Source organism: Cyprinus carpio, unplaced genomic scaffold, assembly GCF_018340385.1.
Source record: "Cyprinus carpio isolate SPL01 unplaced genomic scaffold, ASM1834038v1 S000000428, whole genome shotgun sequence".
Lineage (NCBI taxonomy): Eukaryota > Metazoa > Chordata > Actinopteri > Cypriniformes > Cyprinidae > Cyprinus > Cyprinus carpio.
Window position 1 is genome coordinate 1 of NW_024873171.1, and position 22,250 is coordinate 22,250.

General features: G+C 36.3%; 2 protein-coding genes across 2 annotated transcripts; one reads left to right on the plus strand and one right to left on the minus strand.

Moving 5' to 3' along the window:
• Positions 1 to 4,734: 4,734 nt before the first annotated feature.
• LOC122142975 (homeobox protein Dlx2b) lies at positions 4,735 to 5,969 on the plus strand. Its single transcript, XM_042753916.1, has 3 exons — positions 4,735 to 5,229; positions 5,327 to 5,511; positions 5,643 to 5,969. The coding sequence occupies exons 1-3, from the start codon at positions 4,911 to 4,913 to the stop codon at positions 5,967 to 5,969; spliced, it is 831 nt and encodes a 276-aa protein (XP_042609850.1). The 5' UTR covers positions 4,735 to 4,910.
• Positions 5,970 to 9,670: 3,701 nt separating this feature from the next.
• On the minus strand, positions 9,671 to 20,890 carry LOC109078685 (methionine aminopeptidase 1D, mitochondrial-like). The gene is made up of 11 exons (XM_042753917.1): positions 20,802 to 20,890; positions 16,392 to 16,405; positions 15,100 to 15,266; positions 14,839 to 14,988; positions 14,576 to 14,724; positions 13,468 to 13,510; positions 12,890 to 13,053; positions 11,405 to 11,502; positions 10,818 to 10,865; positions 10,632 to 10,710; positions 9,671 to 9,815 (listed from the first exon to the last, which is right to left on the minus strand). Exons 1-11 carry the CDS (start codon positions 20,888 to 20,890, stop codon positions 9,737 to 9,739), a joined length of 1,080 nt encoding a protein of 359 aa, XP_042609851.1. The 3' UTR covers positions 9,671 to 9,736.
• Between the last annotated feature and the right edge of the window lie 1,360 nt (positions 20,891 to 22,250).

The window sequence follows — 22,250 nt, forward strand, 5'->3', positions numbered from 1 at the left end:
TAATGTTGGTAAAAACACTCCAAAGCTTGTTGGCTGATGGTTTCATGGCACGGTTCGTATTTGGTACTCCTTACAAAAGAGCGTGGCATATCATTTGTGTGGCAACTCAGGTTTGTCATTTTCAGCATTTCGGTTCAAATTGATGAGCTTGCCAGTGTTGAGAAAATGTTTGAAGAAAGGGTCATTAAAACATATCTCCGAAAAGGATCCAAGCACTGCAATACTTCCTGGATTATGGAAAACCTTCAATAAGAATTGAAATCACTGAAAAATATGCTGTGAATGTTGTGTTTCTAGAAATTATTTTACTGGCCCCACATATTTTCCAATTCAGCATTTTGCAAGCTATTAAACAGAGATGTTGCCTGAGCAAAATTTTTTGTTAAGTTCAAAGAGACCGAATTGATTTCATTTTTAAAGGTGTGAATGAGATATAGTGGAGAATGTCTCTTCTCCTGTTGTAGGGAAAACAATTAATTTCACTCAAAAATACTGAATGTTCATTGCACTTACAAAAAAAATGTCGACTCAAAAGCATTAAAATAAGCAGAATCAAACTGAAGGGGTTCCACGAATGCTTTGCTTAGATACTGTAAGGAGAGTAAATGTTGAAATCATATGTTATTTAAGTGTGTTTTTTTCCACAAGATTTAAAAGTGTGTGTGGGGGGGTGTGGGTGGGGGGTAGTCTGGGGTTTTTGGAGGTTACCCTTTGTGCTAAAGAGAGGCAAAAAGTGTGTTAAAACAAGGATGGCCCAAAAAATCTTAAGATCTCAATACTTTTCTTTAAGTAATATTGTTACTTGCTGAAACAGTGATAGTTCTTGTTATTAGCAAAATTATGTGCTTTAGCCTGCTAAATAGTTAGTTGTTGTTTTGCCAACCTACTAATAGGTAACTAAAAGAGAAAAGCTTTCCCCCAGTGCAGCTGTAAGGGTTGATAATGTTTCTTTATTAATGTTCTTTACAATGAAGTCTCTGCAGGGCTGCATTTATTTGATCAAACAGTCTATTGTGAAATCTTTTTTTATTATATTGAAGTTTACTGGGAATGTCAAGTAAACTATTTTAAATGGTTCGGTTTTAGAAATACCTTAAGGACAATTGAATTGTTAAAACCGCGGTTAACTTCAGTCTTACAGTGTCACATGAATCTTCAGATATCATTTCAGGTGTAGTATGTATGATTTGACTAGCCACGTGTGAAAGCCATTCTTATTATTATGAAAGTTAAAAAACAAATTTGTGCCTGCTTAATATTTTTGTGTGTGTGATTTTTCACAGTATCTATGATTGATATTAATAAGATAATGTTCCCGTTGTGCACTTTGATCAAAGTAGTATCGTTTGTTTTTGTGTTTTAAAGAACGATGTGTCACTACTAATGCCCCCAAACTCAGTTGAACAGTAATGACAATGTCCGATTGTTATGTTTTGTCTCAAACGTTTGTGCGGATACATTGTGTGGCCATTCACAGTGATGGTTTAAAAGCTCACCAGTGCACAAACACACCACCACACACACACACACAACACACACACAAACACACACACGTGGCTTGCCCCCACCAGCCTTCCTTTTGTGTCTTTCATGAACACATCTGTCACCTTCCAGCCATCTCAGCTCTCGTTTTTGAGCATGTTTCTGCCAGGTCGCGTTCTTGTTCTCAGAAGCATTTGAGAGCGCTGAAGAAAGGTATCAGACAAAAACATGTCGAAACATTGTGGTCCGCACCCGCTCTTATGATTGAAATTTCGGCAGCTTACCAGTGATTTGTCAAAAAAAAAAAAAACGAGCTGTACATGCTATGTGCCAAAACAAAATGTCCCTCACAATGCCTTTGAATCAATATGCACTCATATCTAATGATTTCAACAGTCATATAATGTGGTGTGGTGTCGGTGCTAAATTAAACAATGACTGAGAGTAATATTCAATGGCCATTCTTATATGCAACATCAAAGCAACCTGAGACAGACAGAGGACTCTATACACATTGAAATTTATTCTATGAGAACATGAGAGCAGCAGATCTGTCAGCTTCATCTGGAAGTGATTATTCACAAAAAAGCGCAACCGACAAGATTGTGCCAGGTCACATCCAGGGAAAAAAGGATTGGAGTGGAGGAAAGAAAGAATTAGGGAATTGGTGCGCCCATAGAGGCAAACTCCTCATTGCCCTTGTTTGATTGTTTGTTAGTTTTGTTTACACCACTTATATAAGCCTGGATTACCCTTGGCAACACAGTCTGTGCATCCTACTGCGCACTGCTAGAAATGGAATACATAAAAACAAAAAACCACAACAATAAAACCGATTCTAGGCCCGCAAGACCGTGTAAATTGGATTATGGATCCAAAATGGAATTGTTCAGGCTGCTGACGGGTGTTTTCCTTCAGAGGTACAAAGGCACCACCCAAAGGAAGTTCACAATGTGTCATCAGGGACAATATGCCGTGGGGACTTGAGTGATTCCGCGAAGAATTACTCACCGATCCGGCCAGCCCCACACACATTCATGTATTTAAGTTAGCACCCAGTATTTCGAGAGTCTTTCTGATAGTTGAGAGCTTGTTATGTGTCATATTCTTGTAATACATGAAGTATGTAGGGCATTGCATTTAATATTTTGCATGTAACCGGACGTTATGAATCATAAACTGAATTTAGAGAAAAGTACACCAAACTAATATCAGCTAAATCTAAACATTACAGTAAGAATACAGTAAAAGTATAACCCAACAAAGAAAACTGCAGGAAAGGAAGCCTAATTTTTTTTTCGTTGTACATGTACATATTTGTCTACTGCTGATGTGGTCTTCTCTAAAGAAAGCTGATATTTATGTTGATGAAAGCTAGGTGTATCTATTGTTGGACCAAAGATAGATTTTATGTTTGCTTTTTGTTGTCAAGTGACCTCCCTATCTAATAGAGGTTATTGCCTGGTTTATGATACTCGTTAAAAAGAATTATGTTCTTCATTTGATTCAGCAAAAACAACATGCATTTATAAAGTTGATATCTGTATTTGATGTGTACCTTAATCGAAATCGATACTTTTATACTACTCTTAAAGTACCTCCTTTGCTCTGAGTCTCAGACACGCAAACTAGCCTAAATTGTTTTTTACGCAAACAGTGCCATCTCGTGTTTACTGTAGTTCAGCAGGGCAAGAGCAACTTGGATAATTTTACAATATACTGTATGCATTCGGTAATGTCATAAATATAAGGATATTGGGTGTTAAAACAGCTACAGTTTAAATAAAATGGACTCCTCGCTTTCCTTTTGTGCTGCATTTATATGTATGTTATATATATATATAATATATATATTATATCTATATATATATATATATATATATATATATATATATATAGAGAGAGAGAGAGAGAGAGAGAGAGAGAGAGAGAGGAAATAGATAGATATGAAAATGTTATTATTAGTATTATTTTATACTTTGCAGAATATTGTTTGATTTTAATTTTTTTTTTTTTAAGAGACTGAACTTCAACAGTTTGAATATATATCGATATAACTGTATTGTTAATTTTTGTGCATACTGTAGCCTAGTAATGGACAACCAGGTTTTGAGTACCAATCTCAGCCCTTCCACCCAAACCCAATTCGAGTGTCAACTATAACTAATTTAATTTTATTGGCGACTTAAAAATAAGGTATAGGCTCGTACATAATATGCACTTGTTTTTAATAGATGTATTTATTTATTTGATTAAAATAACACAACATTCTATTTTAAATCGCTCTACAGCAGTGACAAGTCACCAGGGATTATAGCTGGCAGAGCTCAGGCCACAAAGATTTGTTTGTAGTTGACCAGAATACTTAGTATCAATTGGTAGTTCTCGTGACTGATGGGTAGTTGTTTCTATGTAAGGTCTGTGCACGAGGCGTTTGGCCGCCGACAGAGCATCATATAGGGCTGGTTTCCCGCGCTTTATCCCTGGTGTTTTACCGGGGCATAATTGCTGTTTTTGCGCACCTGTGGGTGGTGAGGAGACTGGCGCCGTCTGTGATTAGTCAGAGGAATGCAGACTGCTTCCGTAAGATACACTGACAACATTTCAACGATAGATGGCATTCCAGTTAAACCGTGCTTATCAACATTGAGGAAACATATCCCTTTAATCAAGACTGTAAGCTTCATTTGATACTTTTAGACTATTAGTTGGTCTAAATGTAGGCCATTGATCGAGTAATTTACATGCCTACTGCTCAATTTGAAAGGCTAAAAGTTCAGAGTTCACCTAAACAAGAAAATCACATTTAAATTGCATATAATTCCATTAGATGCACAAAAAAAAAAAAAAAGTTCATACTACAGAAAAAGACAGTACTCCTTTAAATATTTCATTCTCCCGGGCTATTTTCCATCTGAAAAAAAAAAATAGTCCTATGTCTTCTTTAATTTTTTCCCACCTCAAATTTTGTTTTTTCTCTCTCTCTCTTTTTTTTTAATTCACTAATTTGCTATTTAAATTTAGGCTATTAAGTAGCCTATTAAGTAGTGAAATGTTTCAACTCTGTGTAAAGAATAGCTGAATCCCTCAAGACCAAGGCTGCAAGATATTTTGTTATTTCGACTTGTCAGAGGTCTTCCTTCAGCTGGCAGTACTTCCTAGGACTGCCTGCTAACCGATTGGTTCGCTTTACCACATGACGCCCAGAATATGGCCCGCCCGTCAGCATCTCCTAAGGCAGAGACCGCCGCGGAGCTCAAACCCTCTATCAACTATGGATATGTAACTTAAGGCGAAACAAACTACCTCCATAAGTTGTGTGATTTTTGTATCTCCAGTTATTTATTAGAGGTGCAGATTTTAAATAGGCTAGGCTATTTTAAGTGGTCACTGTAAGTAAATTCAGTTCACTTTTTTTTTCCTGCAAAATGACCGCTGTTCTGGATAGCCTTGGCTCGGATATGCATACAAACCATATTACCTCGAGCAGCTTCAGTACCGTTCACAAGTCGCAGGATTCCCCAACATTGCCGGTGTCAACTGTGACCGACAGCAGCTTCTACAGCAGTTCACAGACAGGTCACTGCGCGGGGACGGCGTACGCACAACTGGCTTCTTATTCCTATCATCCTGGTACAGTGGGTAATGTTCACTACAGCCCAAAGGCTTACGATTTAGGCTATGCTTCTTCCTATGGCGCTTATGGAACGTATGGACCCAGTTCTTCACCAACTCCAACCGAACCAGGGTAAACCCGCCTCAGTATTCCTAAACGTCGTTTTCTGTTGCCTGTTGTCGTCTTGTGATATTTAAAAATGACAACTTTTGTGGTTCATTTTGATAGAGAAAGAAGAGAGTGAGCCAGAGGTGCGCATGGTGAATGGAAAGCCAAAGAAAGTCCGAAAACCGCGAACCATCTACTCCAGTTTTCAGCTGGCGGCTCTCCAGCGCAGATTCCAGAAGACCCAGTATCTCGCGCTCCCAGAACGCGCCGAGCTGGCGGCGTCTTTGGGCCTCACACAGACCCAGGTCAAAAAGCGGCTCTTTTACTGCATGCTGTGGCTATGAGTTTGAAGCTGTCTTTCTGTAATTGTATTTATTTTAACGTAGAGTCGTGTTATTTCATGTTTAACTTAGACGAGCTTTGTTTTGCGCCACAGGTGAAGATATGGTTTCAGAACCGACGCTCAAAATTCAAAAAGTTGTGGAAAAACGGAGAGATTCCACCAGACCAGCCGGTTGCCGCCGGTGACTCTCCCTCTAGCTCTCCTCCACCACAAGCAGGTTGGGATTTCCCACCGAACCAGACACCGAGCGACGGGGACACAGTTTCAGAGCAGCCCACCGGGCCACCAAACACCACCGCCCCATCGTTTTTGACAAACTATTCATGGTACTCATCCACGAATACGGTCACACATCTACAGCCCAGTACCTTAATACAGCCTCATCACAATTCTGCCATGAGTGCTGGGACAATATTCTAACAGAAGGACTAAAATGGCCAAATACAACCTGTTGTAGGAGGATATAGGGCCTATTCTGTCACTGGACTTATATCTTAGGAAAACATTAACTCTAAAATCTATTTTCAGCAAAGGCTGGGTTTGCTCAAGATGTTTGCCGTGGAATTCTTTGGCGCCACTAATGCGCGCAAGCAATGCACATTAAATTATTTTTCTATTTATTTATTTGTTTTCGTTATAGTCAAAATGGAAGGGGTAATCAGATATGTTTATTTCACATTCCAAGTACAAACGGGTAGCCTTTTTCGTGTGTTGTACAGAATATATTAGATTTAGTGATAAATCTGTTAAAATGCTTATAACCTGCAGTCATAATTAAATGTGCGTTTTGCTATCAGTTTAAGGTTTGGTTCTTTGATTGTCGTTTCAAGTTGTTTTTCTTCATTACTCATTACTCTTAGCCTGTATACCTAAGCAGACTTTTCCTGTGCATATATCCGTTTCCTTTGCACACGTAATGCATGTGTGATTATTCGGCTGAACGAATCTGATCCTATTTAATCCTTTGTAAATGTTCTTGGTGAGGAGGTATCGTGTACCTCTGGGCATGAGGGGGAACGCCTGGCATTCGGACGCGTCTTGGCATGCGCAGAAGGAGATGCGAGGGCGTTCCGCGTGCGGCGAGGGCTCTTCCCACTCCAGACTCTCTGGAGTCAGCTCGCTCCTCTTCCAGACGTTTTATGAACGCCACTCAACCAGAGAAAAAATACATAAAACCGCCTCAAGCAGACCGCCCTGGAAACATTCTCCTCGAGTCCTCGCTTCCAGCTCCAGCACAGCCTTGAGCTATTCTTGTATGCGGACACGCAGTTTCTCATAGTTTAATTGCCTCACGTCTTTACATGGTCAAGTTCAATATTTTTGGAACTAAAATAGTTACTGGAATAGGTGGGAGACCCATAAGGGCAAAACATCACTTGCACCAATTTTACAAATTAATATGAGGCTTTTGCTCATGTTTCATATTATACAGCACCTGTAATCTGGTCCATGTATGTTTATTTGTCATTGTGAAACTGGGATTAAAAGTTGCTTTACCTAACTGTAATTAATGCAAATGCATATTACAAATGGATTGCATATTTGCTTTATTAGGCCCTCAAATCTTGTGAATATTTTTGTATAAATTAATAAAACTATTAATAATCGCTAACATTTAAAAATAAAGAAATAAACATTTGTTCTTCCCTAAACATATTAAATCGTAGGATATATTAAAGGGGGGAAATGAACAGAATATATCAAATCAATCAGCCTGGCCGATCAAACAAACAAAGAGCAGCAAAAACACTACAACAACAACAAAAACAGCATCATAACAGAATCATCAGTAGCCTAAGCTATTCCCGAAGTTTACCCACGAACTATTTATAAAGAGTAACGTTTCAGGGGCTGTTGTAACTAATCGTTTTATCTTATATGATTTGTTTCTTTTGAGGCTCATTCGAGTTTCCGCGGTTTTTCTAAATATGGACATAGTGGTTGGGGCCCGGATCCTTTGATTCTTATTGAAAAGACGTCTATTTTTATTCTGATTTTGGGAATCTGATTCTCAAACCCACCAGGTCACCATGGCATATCTTTGCAGGTAGGCTACCGCAAATGTTACTATGATTGTAGCACATTTCACATTTCATTCCTTATATCAACATTCACAGCTGGCAGTAATTGAAATGCCAGGGCTTGTTTGCAACCACACCACTATGAGTCCAAATGACTGCTTCCGTTTGGATTCAAAGCTACATCTGCATGAAGCAGAGCAGAGGGTCTCTGTAATATTTCTAGAACAGAATAGCAAGGACACATTTAGCGGTTTAATCTGTAATGATATTTTGTAGTGCTTTGGCATTATTATTAATCACTTTTCTGTGTACTGCAGAAAAAAAGTTTCCGCGCCGAGGTGGGCTGCCAGTAATGCTAAAGTTGATTTGCATAACCAATATTTTACTGCATCTCACGAATTGTGTTTTTTTTTTCTTTGCTATGAGGACAAATGTATTGTACGATTAAGGAGCAAGCAAATAAATACAGAACACTCACGTAGCCAAACCAAGCCTTAATGAAACGAACAACATAATAAAAAACTACAGCCACTTCAGATAAATAAAACAGCAACATAAATATGGAAAGATGTAACGAATTTTAAGTTTAAAATAAATTAGTTTCAAGTCAATATAATGATCAGGAACATCCTTCATGACAGAATACAGCACCTGCAAACGGTTCAGCTCTGCATATCTACATAAAAAACGCCTATTGATTCCCTGCCTGTTCCTTTATCTTTTGTCCGACTGAAAAGATTCCCTCCGCGCCAGAAATTGCTCGTAATTGCGACAGACAGATGAAAATGCGTGAGGATGCACAAAAACCAAATGGCTGCCTGCAATTATGATTCGATTTAATGAGCACAGCTTAGAAAGGCAAGCACTATGCGGTCAAAAAGATTGCGTTCAAATCACATAAACTACTAGACCTACTACAAATAGGCCTAAACAGATTACATGCTTAATAATAATAATAATAATAATAATAATGTAGAAACTATTCCTTTTGTGCTTAATAATACTAATGTATTGAAACAATTCATTGGTCTTTACATAGTCCATCATCTTCATAATCTAAGGACTTAAGTTCTTTGTGATTAAAAATAATAAAATAAACAATGCGCGGTTAAATAATATGTGATGTCGTTTACATCTCGTTTTATACGTACACATCATTTGCTTTATACGTTTTATTTTTTTAATAGGCTATCGATTCTTAGTCTAAAAAAAAATAAAAATAAAAACATACAAACGTAAATTTATAGGTGATTTATGTGCGCGTTTCTTTAGTCTAAATAGCTTACGGGCGGTTTCAAGCAAAAGCAGAAGGAAACTTCCCAGATGGCACAGCCACCGAAAGCTACGGATTAACTAGTAAGGGTCACAATGTAATTAACTTTAATTGTACACATCTTAGAGGCACAGCCATTAGACAGATGCAGAATGGAAGCCGGTTTGTGGAGAGAGTTCTTGCTCATGTAAGGGCACTTTCTGATCACTCATTTGACGTATTTTAGCGATTTAATATTTGCAAAATCAAATGGATTTTTTTTTTTACCATCCACACACTTCTAAACGTAAATTGTAAGACTGAAAGCTATGAACATACTACTGAGATAGCACGCGCATTTCAGACAGCAGAATTCAAACTCTGTCAAATGTCAGACAGCATAAGCAGTTTGCCGATGACGCCGGGAAACAGATATGATTATAGGGTATTCTTAATACGCTACACATGGCTCATACGGAAACCCATGGCCCATAAATATAATCACCTCTGGAGAGATGCACAGCGCTAACTACATTACTGCGGAGTAATATTATGATGTACGGGAGAACCCCCGCCATAATAATAAGACGTAATGACATTTCATTCCCTGTGCTTTCAATGAGCTCAGTCAGAGATGACATCAGAAACCAAAGAGTTTGGAATAGTGAAGAGATTTGGAAACTCATTACATAATAACCTACATGCATTAAACAATTAACCCTATTAATTCAAAACGCAGGCTGGAGTTGCACAGCTGTTTCAGGAAGCCATTTGGTCAGGCTAACAAAATAAGATGAAACACTGGATAAATGTTAAGTAAAATTTTATTTAAATAATAACAGATTCTGTTATTTTAAAAATGCAGATCCATCTTCACACGTCACACTTCAAGATGTCCCATAATTCTTGTCCGGTCAATCTTCATCTGGTAGTTTTGTCAGAATCTCTACACCATCGCTGGTGATTACAACTGTGTGTTCAAACTGGGCCGATCTGAGTATTAACACACAAGAAAACACCAAACACACAGGTGAACATCTTGAGATTTAGTCATTTATCTAAAATCAGTGGTTCTCAACCAGGGGTCTGGGGCCCACAAGGGCCTCAGCAAACTTCTATGGGTGCCGCAAGATGACAAAGTAATTTAAAATAAGTCGAAACAAGCATCAAAAACTAAAAATATATATATGTTCTATACCTGAAAAATTCTAAAACATTATTAATAATAATAATAAAATCTTACACCATTAGCATTTTTATATATTTATATACAATTGTCTAGTTATGCCAAGCTCTAAAATATTTTGTCAGGTAAAAATTTAAATATTTTTTAAAAATCCGTTATTCCTTTTTCAGTAAATCAGCACGAGGGCCTTGGCGTCAAAACGGTTGAGAACAACTGCCTTATAGATGTACAATTAAATAAGGAATCCGTCCATTTTCTTATATTGCATATAAATCAGAGGTCTAATCAACCACTGACCAAGTTTAACACTCTGCTCTCACCTGCCAACAGGGCAATCAGCTCATTTGCAATTAACACTGAAGTGCTCTCCAGTGAAATATATGCAGTTAAAGGAAAGTTTATCCCAGAGCACTTAGCTCTCTATGTGCTTCAAATTCTGAGGGTACTTAGTCTTTCCAAGCTAGATGTCAACAGCCAATAGAAATAAAGTTCTTGAAGATTCTCAATAGAAATGGCCACTTATTCTTGCGTGAAGTAATGAATGATTAATGTAGGCTACATTTAAATGGCTGCATTGGGCTCTCATTAGAAGTGTGGGAGGAGAAACTGAACACAACATGCACCTTTTGTCATCCACAGATACAGCAGTCCACTTGTCCTTCAGGATCTTGAATTCTGAGGATCCTTCCATAAGAATGGGTTCTAGAAAAATGGACGGATGGTTTAACTTCCTTAAAACGTACAAATTCATGCTTCCGCCGATGTTCTTAACATTCAATCGGTCGGTCATCTAAAACAATGATACAGACCTATGGTGAAGGACATGCCCTCTTCCATCTGTAGGTCATTGTCATTGGCTGTAAAAGAGAGAAGAAGCATGAACCACCATTGGTGCTTGGGACCTTATTAATGCTAAAACATCTTAGATGATCACATTAATGAACTGTATACATATATATGTATTCATAAAAATTTTAATAAATTAAAGAGTTAATTCACCCCAAACTAAAAAATATGGCATCATTTACTAACCTTCATATTAATCTAAACCTGCACTAAAGAAGATATTAGGGTCCAAACTATATTAAATAGGCCTACTTGACTTTCATTGTAAGGGACAATGAAATTAGATTACTTACTTTCATTGTAGGGAAAAACAAAAACAACAACAAATACCCCGGTGACATTTTTCAAAATATCTTCTTTTATGTTCCACAGAAGAAATTCAGTTATACAGGTTTGGAACAACATTAAAAAAAAAAGAGTAAATAATGACAGAACTTTCATTTTTGAGTGAAGTAAAGTATAAAGTATAAGTCAAACTATGGCTAACTGAGATATAATATTAAGTCAAATATATTAATAATACATTAAATAATGATGTATTAACTCTCACCATGATGCCATATCTCTGGATAACCATGGAAATATGTTCCGATCCCATGACCGATAAAATATGGACACACACGGAATCCATTTGAATTTGCTACTTTGCTGTAATTCAGAAAGACAAAAAGAAATACTCAAATTTATGTTTAGCCAGGTTTATTCTGGTTGATGTATGATAAATTGCTTGTATATTTTCCTCTTTTGGATAAAAGTGTCTGATAAATGATTAGAAGTGTAAAATTAAATTTTCTGGTTTACCGAAGAGCCTTCACCCAATTAGTGTGTTGCCTACATGTAAATAAAATTTTCAGTGTGAATAAGGCATGCTTGAAATGTTCTCGCGTAGTTGTTTTTTATATTTCGGGAGGGGAAAGGTGTATAACAGACAAAAAGAAAAAAGACGAAAAAGAATAAAAGACAGAGACAAAGAATTGCAAAGAGAGAGCAGCAGAGAGGATGCTAGGATGCCAGCATGATAAAAAAAAAATAAAAGCAAAAGAAGGAGTGAAAGAAAAGGTCTAAGTGCTTTTTTCCTGAGGAGAGGTAATTGTTCCCTCTGTGTGTATATAATAACAGTGTATGTCCCTGCAGAAGCTCAGAATCCTACGCAGGGAGAGAGAGAGAGAGAAAAACAAAAGCATTGCTTCCTCAGACACAGAGGAAATTTCTATTGCTACACTGCACAAAATGCACAAAAAGCTCATTTAATCACTTAACTAAATTATTTTTAAGATATAAGTAAAATACACATTTATATCATGAAAGAAAAAATCTTTTTTTTAGCTATACGTTTTGACCATTTCAGCATCTTCACAATTGATATTGTGCACATTTAAGTCATTGTATTAGAAGTGGAAATTCAATAGGATGTTGTTAAAGATGTTTCTGTGCTGTATGTGAGTGATTGAGTATGTCCTCTCTCTGTCAAAAGGCTTCCTGTGGATCTTTTTCGTGTCTCTGTGGGGAGCTGAATCCACCCTGGCAGAGTCTACGATTCTCAAAGACAGCAGGAGCAAGCCTGTAATTTACATCGCTCGCTCTCTCTCTCTCTCTCTCTCTGGCAGAGACACACACACACACACACACACACACACCACACACACACGGACACTTGCACACATGCACACATCCAACAAGACAAACTAACCTGTAATTTACACCCCATTGCAGGAAAAAACCCATTGCACTCTGGGTAATTGCTTGCTCGGAGCTCACTGAGAAATACATTAACTCCGTGCAGTCCTTCTTCAGACACTACACTATCAAATAAGGCCTGACGAGGCAAGATTGCTGTCTTTTTTTTTTACTTTTGCGCACAAGAGGGATAACAGAGAGGCTTAGGGGTTAGATGTGCTATTTTTAACAAGAGCAAGTTGGAAAATGCAATGAATAAAAGAACATTTCCCACAGACATCACTCTTGAAGGTGTGAGATGCTGTCAGGAATCCTGCCTGTGATGCAATCTGGGATGATTGTGGGAATGAACACACACCTGATAGTGTTGCCAATGACGCACAGAGGTTGACCTGGTCCACAGGCGGCAATGGCCTGATCTCTGCACTGTCGAGCCACATCCACTAACTTCTTGCCCTGTTCATTCACTGAGCCAATCAGAAAGGTTTCTGAGGTGTCTCCGTGGTAACCTTCTAGATAAACCTACAAAATACATATAGCATCCAATATCTACATTTACATTTTATGATTTAGCAAACACTTTTATCCAAAGCGACTTACAAATGAGGGTATCAAAACAACAAAATAGTAACAATATACATGTTATCCCAGTAAGTCTAACGTAGTATACATAGCAAAGTTGTTTTTTCTTAGAATAAATTAAAAAAATAAAAAGTAGACAGAAAAGAGGTAGAATAGATAGAGCCAGTGTTAGAGGGTCAAGTTATTATTACTTTATAATAATTAAAAACAAGTAGATAGAATAGAAAAAGAATAGAGAACACTAGAGTTACAGGGTCAAGTCTTTTTTTTTAAAGAAAGGAGCATAAACCAAAATTTTATTAATTTTAAATCTAACAGCAATTAACTAGCTTAGAATTGAAGCAGAAGACTCACTGTGACATCTATATTGATGATATCTCCATCCTGCAATGGCCGACTACAAAACAAAATACAATGCTGACCGTATGTAAGGTGTTAAAAAGACATAAATACAAAAAAATCAATTCATACATACATGCTTTTAATTTCTGAATTAAAAATCATTTCTATATACTTTTGGGTGCATAACGTATGAAATGCAGTGTTCTGACACCATAAGAAAAGAAGCCTCAGTAGAGCAGAATACAATTCTTAAAAAAAAAAGGAGCAGGTATTTTCTTAGAAAAATGTTTTAACAAAACAAAATCTTTAATATTTGAAAAGAAAAAAAAAAATGTAGTCATGAGGTGCAACCATTATAATCATTTGGTGCAACTATAAGATCCAGAAAAAACCCTGATGTTGTGACTCTCTAAAAACTTTTTAGTTATAAATTAAAAATTATATTTTTATCTTGACAAATGTATTTATTTATTACAATAACTCACATCTATTCAAGCTAAATATGTTAATACTTCTACTTGGTTACACCACTTGACTTTTTGAGTCAATTAATTCAGACCTTTCTTGAAAATGGTATAAAAGTTTTTAAACAATGAATACAACGCAGATACAAAGAGTACATTACAATCCTGCTACTAGACGGCAAAACATCCCGAAAAGTTTATCGCCAACCCTATACACACCTACTTCTAATTAACCAAGGTCTTTAGAAAGTGGTAGAAACATAAAGTCAAGTCTCCAAAGTTAACAGAAAAATATGTAATGCTGCAGCACACTAAAAGAATGGATGTCAATGGAGAGGCTTCAATACGCTGAACAATATGCTTTTTTGAGAAAGCAGCTTATCAATAAATGAACCGACAACCTGTCCACTAATCTTCAACCTGTTTATGATCCAAGTTGGCTGTTACGCTTTCTCCAATGGTAGAACCATAGAGGTGGGTATCTACCAGTAATAAGACAATATCTGCTGGAAACATCTAGGCATGTGTGTTGGAACAACAGGTTGGAGCTAAAGCTATGCAGGATGTTGGACTTTTTCATGCCATTGACACATATACTAACAAAACAAAAGTATAGGCATGCAGTCATAACAAAGCACGAAAGTTTGATGAGTTACCTGTCTGGAATGCCATGGCATACTACATTGTTAACAGAGGTACAGACTGACTTCGGAAAGCCCCCGTAATGTAAAGGAGAGGGGTAGGCATTGTGACGAATGGCTTCCTGATGGACTATAAAGTCTATTTCATCTGTCGTCATACCAACCTAGAAAACAAACAATATAGGTGACAGCGTCTGCAAAAAAAACAATTCAAGGACGTGTCACATCAAGCTTATTCACCATTCCGTTCTCAAATTTCAGGTAAGTGTAGAGTATACCTTCAAGCTCTTTCCTGCCAGCAGAAGTATGTGTCTGGCTAGTTGACATGCTTGTCTCAATCCATGCATCTGCTCCTCATCTTTAATCTCTATGTAATCTGGCCACTCAGGCACTTTGCTGAATGAAACATAATCTTGCTTCTGGATGTACTGAGAGAAGAGAGAACAGAACATTTGTGATGCATAAAGCTCAAAAATCAATTCTTTTTCTAAGTGAATCAACATTAAATTGTTAGCGTCAATTGATGAGGCCACAATTACCTTAGGTACAGCATAAGAGGGGCGCACTACAGCAGGCCGAACCACACTGTGAGAACTATGTGATTTCTTCCAGAAGAAACATCGGTGAGGTGGGCATTGGTGGGCAGCAGATGAGCTTCTATGGCAGCCGGGTAGCTGTGCTACTCTCTGTAGCAGCCTCGAACCACCTATACACAGCCAAAGAGATGAACAAATTATGTGATTATGCACTGCGAAGTGGATTTCTCAGAGGTGTGTGAAGTTTGTTTGTTTATTAAATTTTGAACACCATGTTAGCATCGGAGCTATTTACATGGCAAACACAAGGTCAGCATCATAATCAACTGATGCCGTAGGTCACATGACAGTGAAACCACGGCGAATGTACACTACCAGTCAAAAGTAAGATTTTTTATGTTGTTAAAAAAGTCTCTTCTGCTCACCAAGCCTGCATTTATTTGATCCAAAGTACAGCAAGAAGAAACTGTAAAATTTCAACAGTTTTCAATTTGAATACATTTTAAAATGCAATTTATTCCTGTGATTTCAAAGCTGAGTTTTTAGCATCGTTACTCCAGTCACATGATCCTTCAGAAAACATCCTAATATTCTGATTTGCTGCTCAAAAAAACATTTATTATTATTACGTTTTAAACAGCTGAGTAGAATTTTTTTCAGGTTTCTTTGATGAATAGAAAGTTCAGAGGAAAAGCATTTATCTGAAATAGAAATCTTTTGTTACATTATAAATGTCTTCATCATCACTTTTCTTCAATTTAAAGCATCCTCATTTAAAAAAAGCATTAGTTTCTATAATGTCTTACCTTAAAAAAAATTATACTGACTCCCAAGCTTTTGAATGGTGTAGTGTATAATATGTTCCAAAAGCTTTTTATTTCAGATAAACGCTGACGTTTGGATCTTTCCATTCATCAAAGAATCCTGAGCAAATTGTATTCAACTGTTTAAATATTGATGATTATAATATAAATAATAATAAGAAGAAGAAATGTTTCTTGAACAGCAAATCAGCATATTATAATGATATGTGAAGGATTGTGTGATTCGAGCAGAAGAGAATTCTTTAAAAAAAAACATTTAAAATCTTACTGTTCAAAAACTTTTGACTGGTAGTGTAGTATGTCTGAATGAGTATGTAGAATTCATACTACATATAATCGTATCATACAGGACATATTTTTTAATGGTCCCAAAGCAAATTTCACACCACATACAGGACCTACTAGACAACATGTGACTTTGGGCAGGTAAAAAAAGCGAAATTCGCTGGCATTTTAACCAGCTTATCTCACCTGAGATGTTATTTCTACACAGAATATAAAGTACAAAAGATGTGACTCTTAAAATACCATTACCACGAAACAACCAGATCACCTATATAGGTTTACATCAGACAACTCAAAAGTCATTTTGCACTATATTTAGAGCTATCGAGTATGACAAATTGTATTAATTAAAATTTGGGCTGTAAAAAACAATGTGTTAACTTGTGAATTTCTTTTCCTAATATCCTTTGGCTAGCATTAAAGTACTGGTGAGTTTAAATCATTTTGGAAAGATTATATTTGCATAATGAAAGCATATGAATGCCAGCACAAAGTCATTATTAGTTATAATTAATTATAAATAGGAAACTCAACTTTCAGACCCCAAGTTGCCGAGTTGGGGGTGTTTCGGTTTGAAACATGGCAGACAAAACAGATGCAGCATCCATGTTGACTGTACATTTGTTTAAATTCATAAAAATAAAAAAAACACTTACAATAATAAAGTCGCATGTACAAAATACAATATTTTTGTACAACTACGATAGAATATATGATTCATTTTACAGCACCATAAACTGGTTAAAAAATTAAATGCAAAAACACACTTAATGAACATAATATAATTAATCATTCTGTAGAAGCAGAGGTTAAAAATCTTGCTCCAGCCAAAGTGACTTCAAAGCACTTGACATCATAATTGTGACTTCCTAACTTATAAATATTGGTGCATTCAAATCCTCCAGGGAAGTTTGTATTTATGAGTTGGGATGTCATAATTACAATGTCAGGCATGTTTAAGTCATTTGGTCGCCAGCAAGGAACTTGTGCAGTTAATTGGATAATTTTGAACAGATTATTTTGTAGCACTAATATAAATACATAAAATCCATATTGATGAATTACATTATTTAGCCTATAAATACATATAGGAACATAACATTTCAATTTAAATAAGTTGTACTAAAATATCACATCATTATATTCTAAACTACACAAATGTCTGTGTTTCATGTTGTTGCAGGCCATTTCAATCAAATGTACGAATATTGTCAAGTTAACATCTATTGTATTCTCAGACCCTGTGAATCATGTGCCAAAAACCCATTCCCGCTCTCAAAAGAATAACACAGCTGCAATGTAAACAAATAGTCCATACAATTACAAAATGCAATGATGCTCACATAATATGCTTCATTTTGAATCTGAGCCACAAATTAAAAATAATCTGAGATCCAACCATGTTGTAACTCATGCCAACGAGGACTGCAGAGTCTTGTCTTAAGAAAAAAAAAGGTTAAAAAGAGCTGCGACCAAAACACAGTGGTCAAAATCCCAAAATAAGTGCAGTTATACACAGGAGAGGGCTTGAGTTACAAAGATGAAAATACCAGTGATGAAGGGAGTAGCTCAGAACCTGCAAAGGGGGCGGCTGGGGGGTGTAGAATAAAGGCAGTAGTGGGTTAACCCAGGGTGGGGTAGCGGCTGTGTGTAGTGACAACAATTTGGGTGGTAGAGAGCAAAGGATGTGGCCAAGGATGTGGACTGAACTGAATTCCCTTTGTGCGTATGTGTGTGGTCGACTTTAGACTTAGTCTTGTGCTTTAGCTGTAATATATACTCCTTACTGCAGGACTGCAGTACATCAATGTTATGTGTCAACCTTAATGTCAGTTTATTATTATTAATTGCTCTGTAACTCCAAAGACAACATTCCCAGTCCATATATTATTTATCCTAAACAATATATGAGATTGGAATTTGTGTGCTCCAACCCAGTATGCTGAAAAGATTACGCCAAAGTTCTATTATTTGGTTTATTATTACACTCTTAAAAATAAAAGTGCTTAAAAGGTTTCTTCAAAGTGGTGCCATAGAAGAACTCTTTTTGGTTCCACAAAGAACCATTCAGTCAAAGGTTCTTTAAAGAACCATCTCTATCTTACCTTTTTATAATCTGAAGAACATTCTTTTACCACAAAGAACCTTTTGTGAAACAGAAAGGATCTTCAGATGTTAAAGGCTCTTTATGTAACCATTTACACAAAGAAGATTCTTCTATGGCATCGTGAAGCACCTTTATTTTTAAGAGTGTAATAATAAACTTATTATTGTTGTGTAGAAAATCAATTGCTTTGTTACTTCTCAAGGTCATATGACATTGCTAAAAAGAACATTATTTTGTGTATTTGGTGTAATGAAATGTGTTTATGCGGTTTAAGGTTCAAAAAACATTATTTTCCACATACTGTACATTATTGTTGCTCCTCTATGCCCCGCCTTTCTAAAACGCGTCGATTTTTACTAAGCTCATCGTTCTGAAAAGCGAGGTGTGCTCTGATTGGCCAGCTGTCCAGTGCTTTGTGATTGGCTGAATACCTAAAGTGTGTGACGGAAATGTTACGCCCCTCACCATACTGTGAAGCCGTCTCCCGGCGTAACAAGACAAAACCAATAAAGCTCATTACAAGCTAGGAATTTGTTGCAACCCATGGGGACATAATTACTGATTTTAATGACTTAAACTGTCTTTTTTCGCATTGTGTTGCATATTGCCTGCGTAAACATAAAACCATGCCTGCATTTGTGATCGGAGAAATGACAAACAAGCGCTACTCTACACTGCTCAAAACTCGTGTTTGAATCATCATTGGCAAATTATTAAATATGTAAATGTACTTACAGTCTGTGTGTCAGAAGCACCAGACTGTCTTTGCAAAGTTGGAACTCTCCCACTTTATAGAAACAGACTTTTTGCACAGAAGCATTGTAGGCTACTGGTTCAGGAAAACAGTCCTCGTCCTCCATAAAATGCGCTGCACACATCTGAATATTTGGGTTGAACTGGAACAGTGTTGAAATACAACTTAACCACACAGCGTCTCCACAACATGGCAGCGGTTGGCAACAGCGAGAATAAAAATTACGCCTTCTTTCTTTGCATGAACATTTGGGCGTGTTATGCAAATCTTCCCACATCGTGATGTAGACATGTGGGGGCGTGTTTAAATGAAATGTTTTAGGAGGGTGTGGTTGACTCTTAACTTTTATAAAGAATATCTCTTTGGATTTTAAACTTTAGTCTTTGCAGCTTTACAGATCTTATTTATTCACCAAGAGCTTGTAACACTCCAAAGAGAAAGGAAAATTTTAAATCGCATCATATGACCCCTTTAAACAATGTAAATGTTATAAAAGTTTAATGAATAATGCAGTAAAATAGATAAACTAGTTTGAGTTTACCTAATTGGTTTATTAAGCGCTGAACCAGCTAAACTGTTTTCACCTCATAAAAACCACTGACATGTCAACTAGGTATTTTTTTTGAGCATCTACTGTATTGTTTATTATGATGCGCCTGTTTTTTCTTAATTGTTCCTTGAAAAAATAAACTTAAAAGAAAAGTCTTTGAAATCCTTGAAATAAAAAGTGTTAACATGATTAAATTACATTAACTAACAAACAGAAATATGAAGCAGGCCTAAATATATTTGCCTGTTCTTATTTATTTAGCTATTACTGAAATAGGACTGATTCTGTGTCAGGAGACTCAACATTTCACTTTTGGGTTGTAATTCACTAAATGTAAAAGTAAAAAAAAAAGTGGCTGAGCAGAGGGGAAGTTGTATGCTTCTTTCTCTATTTACTTCTACTGGACCCACAAAAGACTCTGCCAAACCAGCGCAAACAATAAAGAACTCCAAGACAGTGCCATGAGTCCAGCCTTCCTGCAGTCTCGTTCATGTAGTCTTGTACAAACTCCAAAATGTAGTACATAAAAGGTAGACAAATTGGGACCACAGTGCAAATGGTCAAAATTGGAGGGAGTAAATATAAAGGTCGGAAAGTCTGAACACAAGTTTGAATTGCATGCCTCTGTCTTTGCTTATGCCCCTGCATACCATATACTACCACTTTTTTATTGGAAATAAGAGTAACTAAATATCTAAACTATTTATTTCATTAATCTATTCTCTTCACAAAATGCTTGATTTGATCGTAAATAAAAACCAGTAATATTGTGTGAAATATTTAGAAAGAGGTGTGTTCACGTCGAATCATTAAGAATCATTGGTTTTGTAACTTTCTATCAAAGTGTTTTATTGTTTGTAACGTTATGTGTGAAAAGGGTTGATAGTTGAAAGTAACGTTAATTCTGCCTGAATTTGGCTGTCTAACGTTACCTACATCGCTACATAGCGACAAACCGTCACCGAGTAACGCACAGCTTTGTAAACCAGCGCTTATTTGGCTCGAAGGTTTGGATTTTGATATTAATAGCTAGATATATTCCGCGTTGACTGCAGTTATGCGATTATAAGAAATAGATGTGAAGCGAATACTGTCTCGTGTTGGTCATTGGCTTGCCACAGTCTGAGTCTTATGCTCTACAAAGTAAATAAGTCTAACTTTTGCTGAAGTAAGCTGTAAACATACCTGGTTCTGTAAAAGCATTGAGCGACACAGGGCGCAGCCCATGTTTTCCGCAGAGGAGATTCACGTGCTCTTCCAAACACAGTAAGCATGTGGTTTAGCGTGAAACTGAAGAGCTTACTATTATTGATCCAAAATTTACTTGAATGTAAAACTCTAGCGTGGGATGGCAAAAAAAAAAAATTAATTGTGCCCATAAATGCCATGAAAAATCCCCAGAAAATTACGTCAATCATATATCATTATTTACTTTAATTTATTATTTTACATTTTACCTATCCTATTTAACAAACGTCTAAAGGACTATGATCTTATCTTTCTTACAGTTCAACCTATCTATTTGTGATTCTTTTCCTTTTCTTTTTCATTTTATGTCCGTTGTATAAAAAAGAAATGCTGATAAATAAAACAGATTTTGATTAAATGACAACATTCTTCAAAATGGCAGCGCACTAAAGACATGGTAATATTTATTTATTTATTTATTTACATTATGCAGTGCATTTTTATTGAATTATTCTAAATATCTGTGTTCATTATTCCTTCTATCTAATCAAATTACCTTGATAATAAAAAAAAAAAAAACAACGTATAGAAATATCTAGAATTTAGGTGAAATGTTGATTCAGTTTTTTAAAGAAACCCGAATATAATGTTGAAGTGAACCACTAATCCAATAGTACTGAGGCATTTAACAAAAAACACACTTTGGAATAAAGTGTTAAGCAGGCATTTTTGCCTTATTTCCATACATAATGACCCTCAATTTTTATCTGGAGAGCTTGTACACGGTGTATAGGGTTGAGTGAAAAGAGATGTCAAGACAAAGGGGGATATGATTCCTACAAGGCCAGGGAACATAAATGAGGGAGTGTGCGATCCAAGGTGGCATACTCTGCACCTGCTGGTGGGCAAAGAAAGGACCCCCTCGACCCCAGACAAAGCTCTTATGCAGAGGACTGAGCCCAAACCAATAATGGCCGTTTTTGGAAATTTCAGAAGACCGAACGGGAATTGTTGATTACAAAATATCATGATTGAATGGTATTTTCGAGATGCACCAGGTTAAACTATACGGATTTATCCATCTGAATTATAGATAAGTCCATACTGTAAAATAGTCCTGTTTTTTAAACTTTAATCAGTAAGAAGTCATTTCAACATAACTACATGGTAATAGTTATATTTATATTCCATATGGGAAAGCTATCAGAAATTTTAACAATTTTATATATATATATCTATATAGATATATAATATATATATATATATATAATATATATATATAGCCCCATACAAATCGACTGCTGTACATGTATATCCATTAATATATTATATTATATTAAGTAAAAAAAATAAAAGATTGTAAGAAATGTCTTACAGAACAACGTGTATAAACCATACAGATTTGGGGGATGTAGTTGTTTTTGTGTTTAAGTTTGCACGGTATAA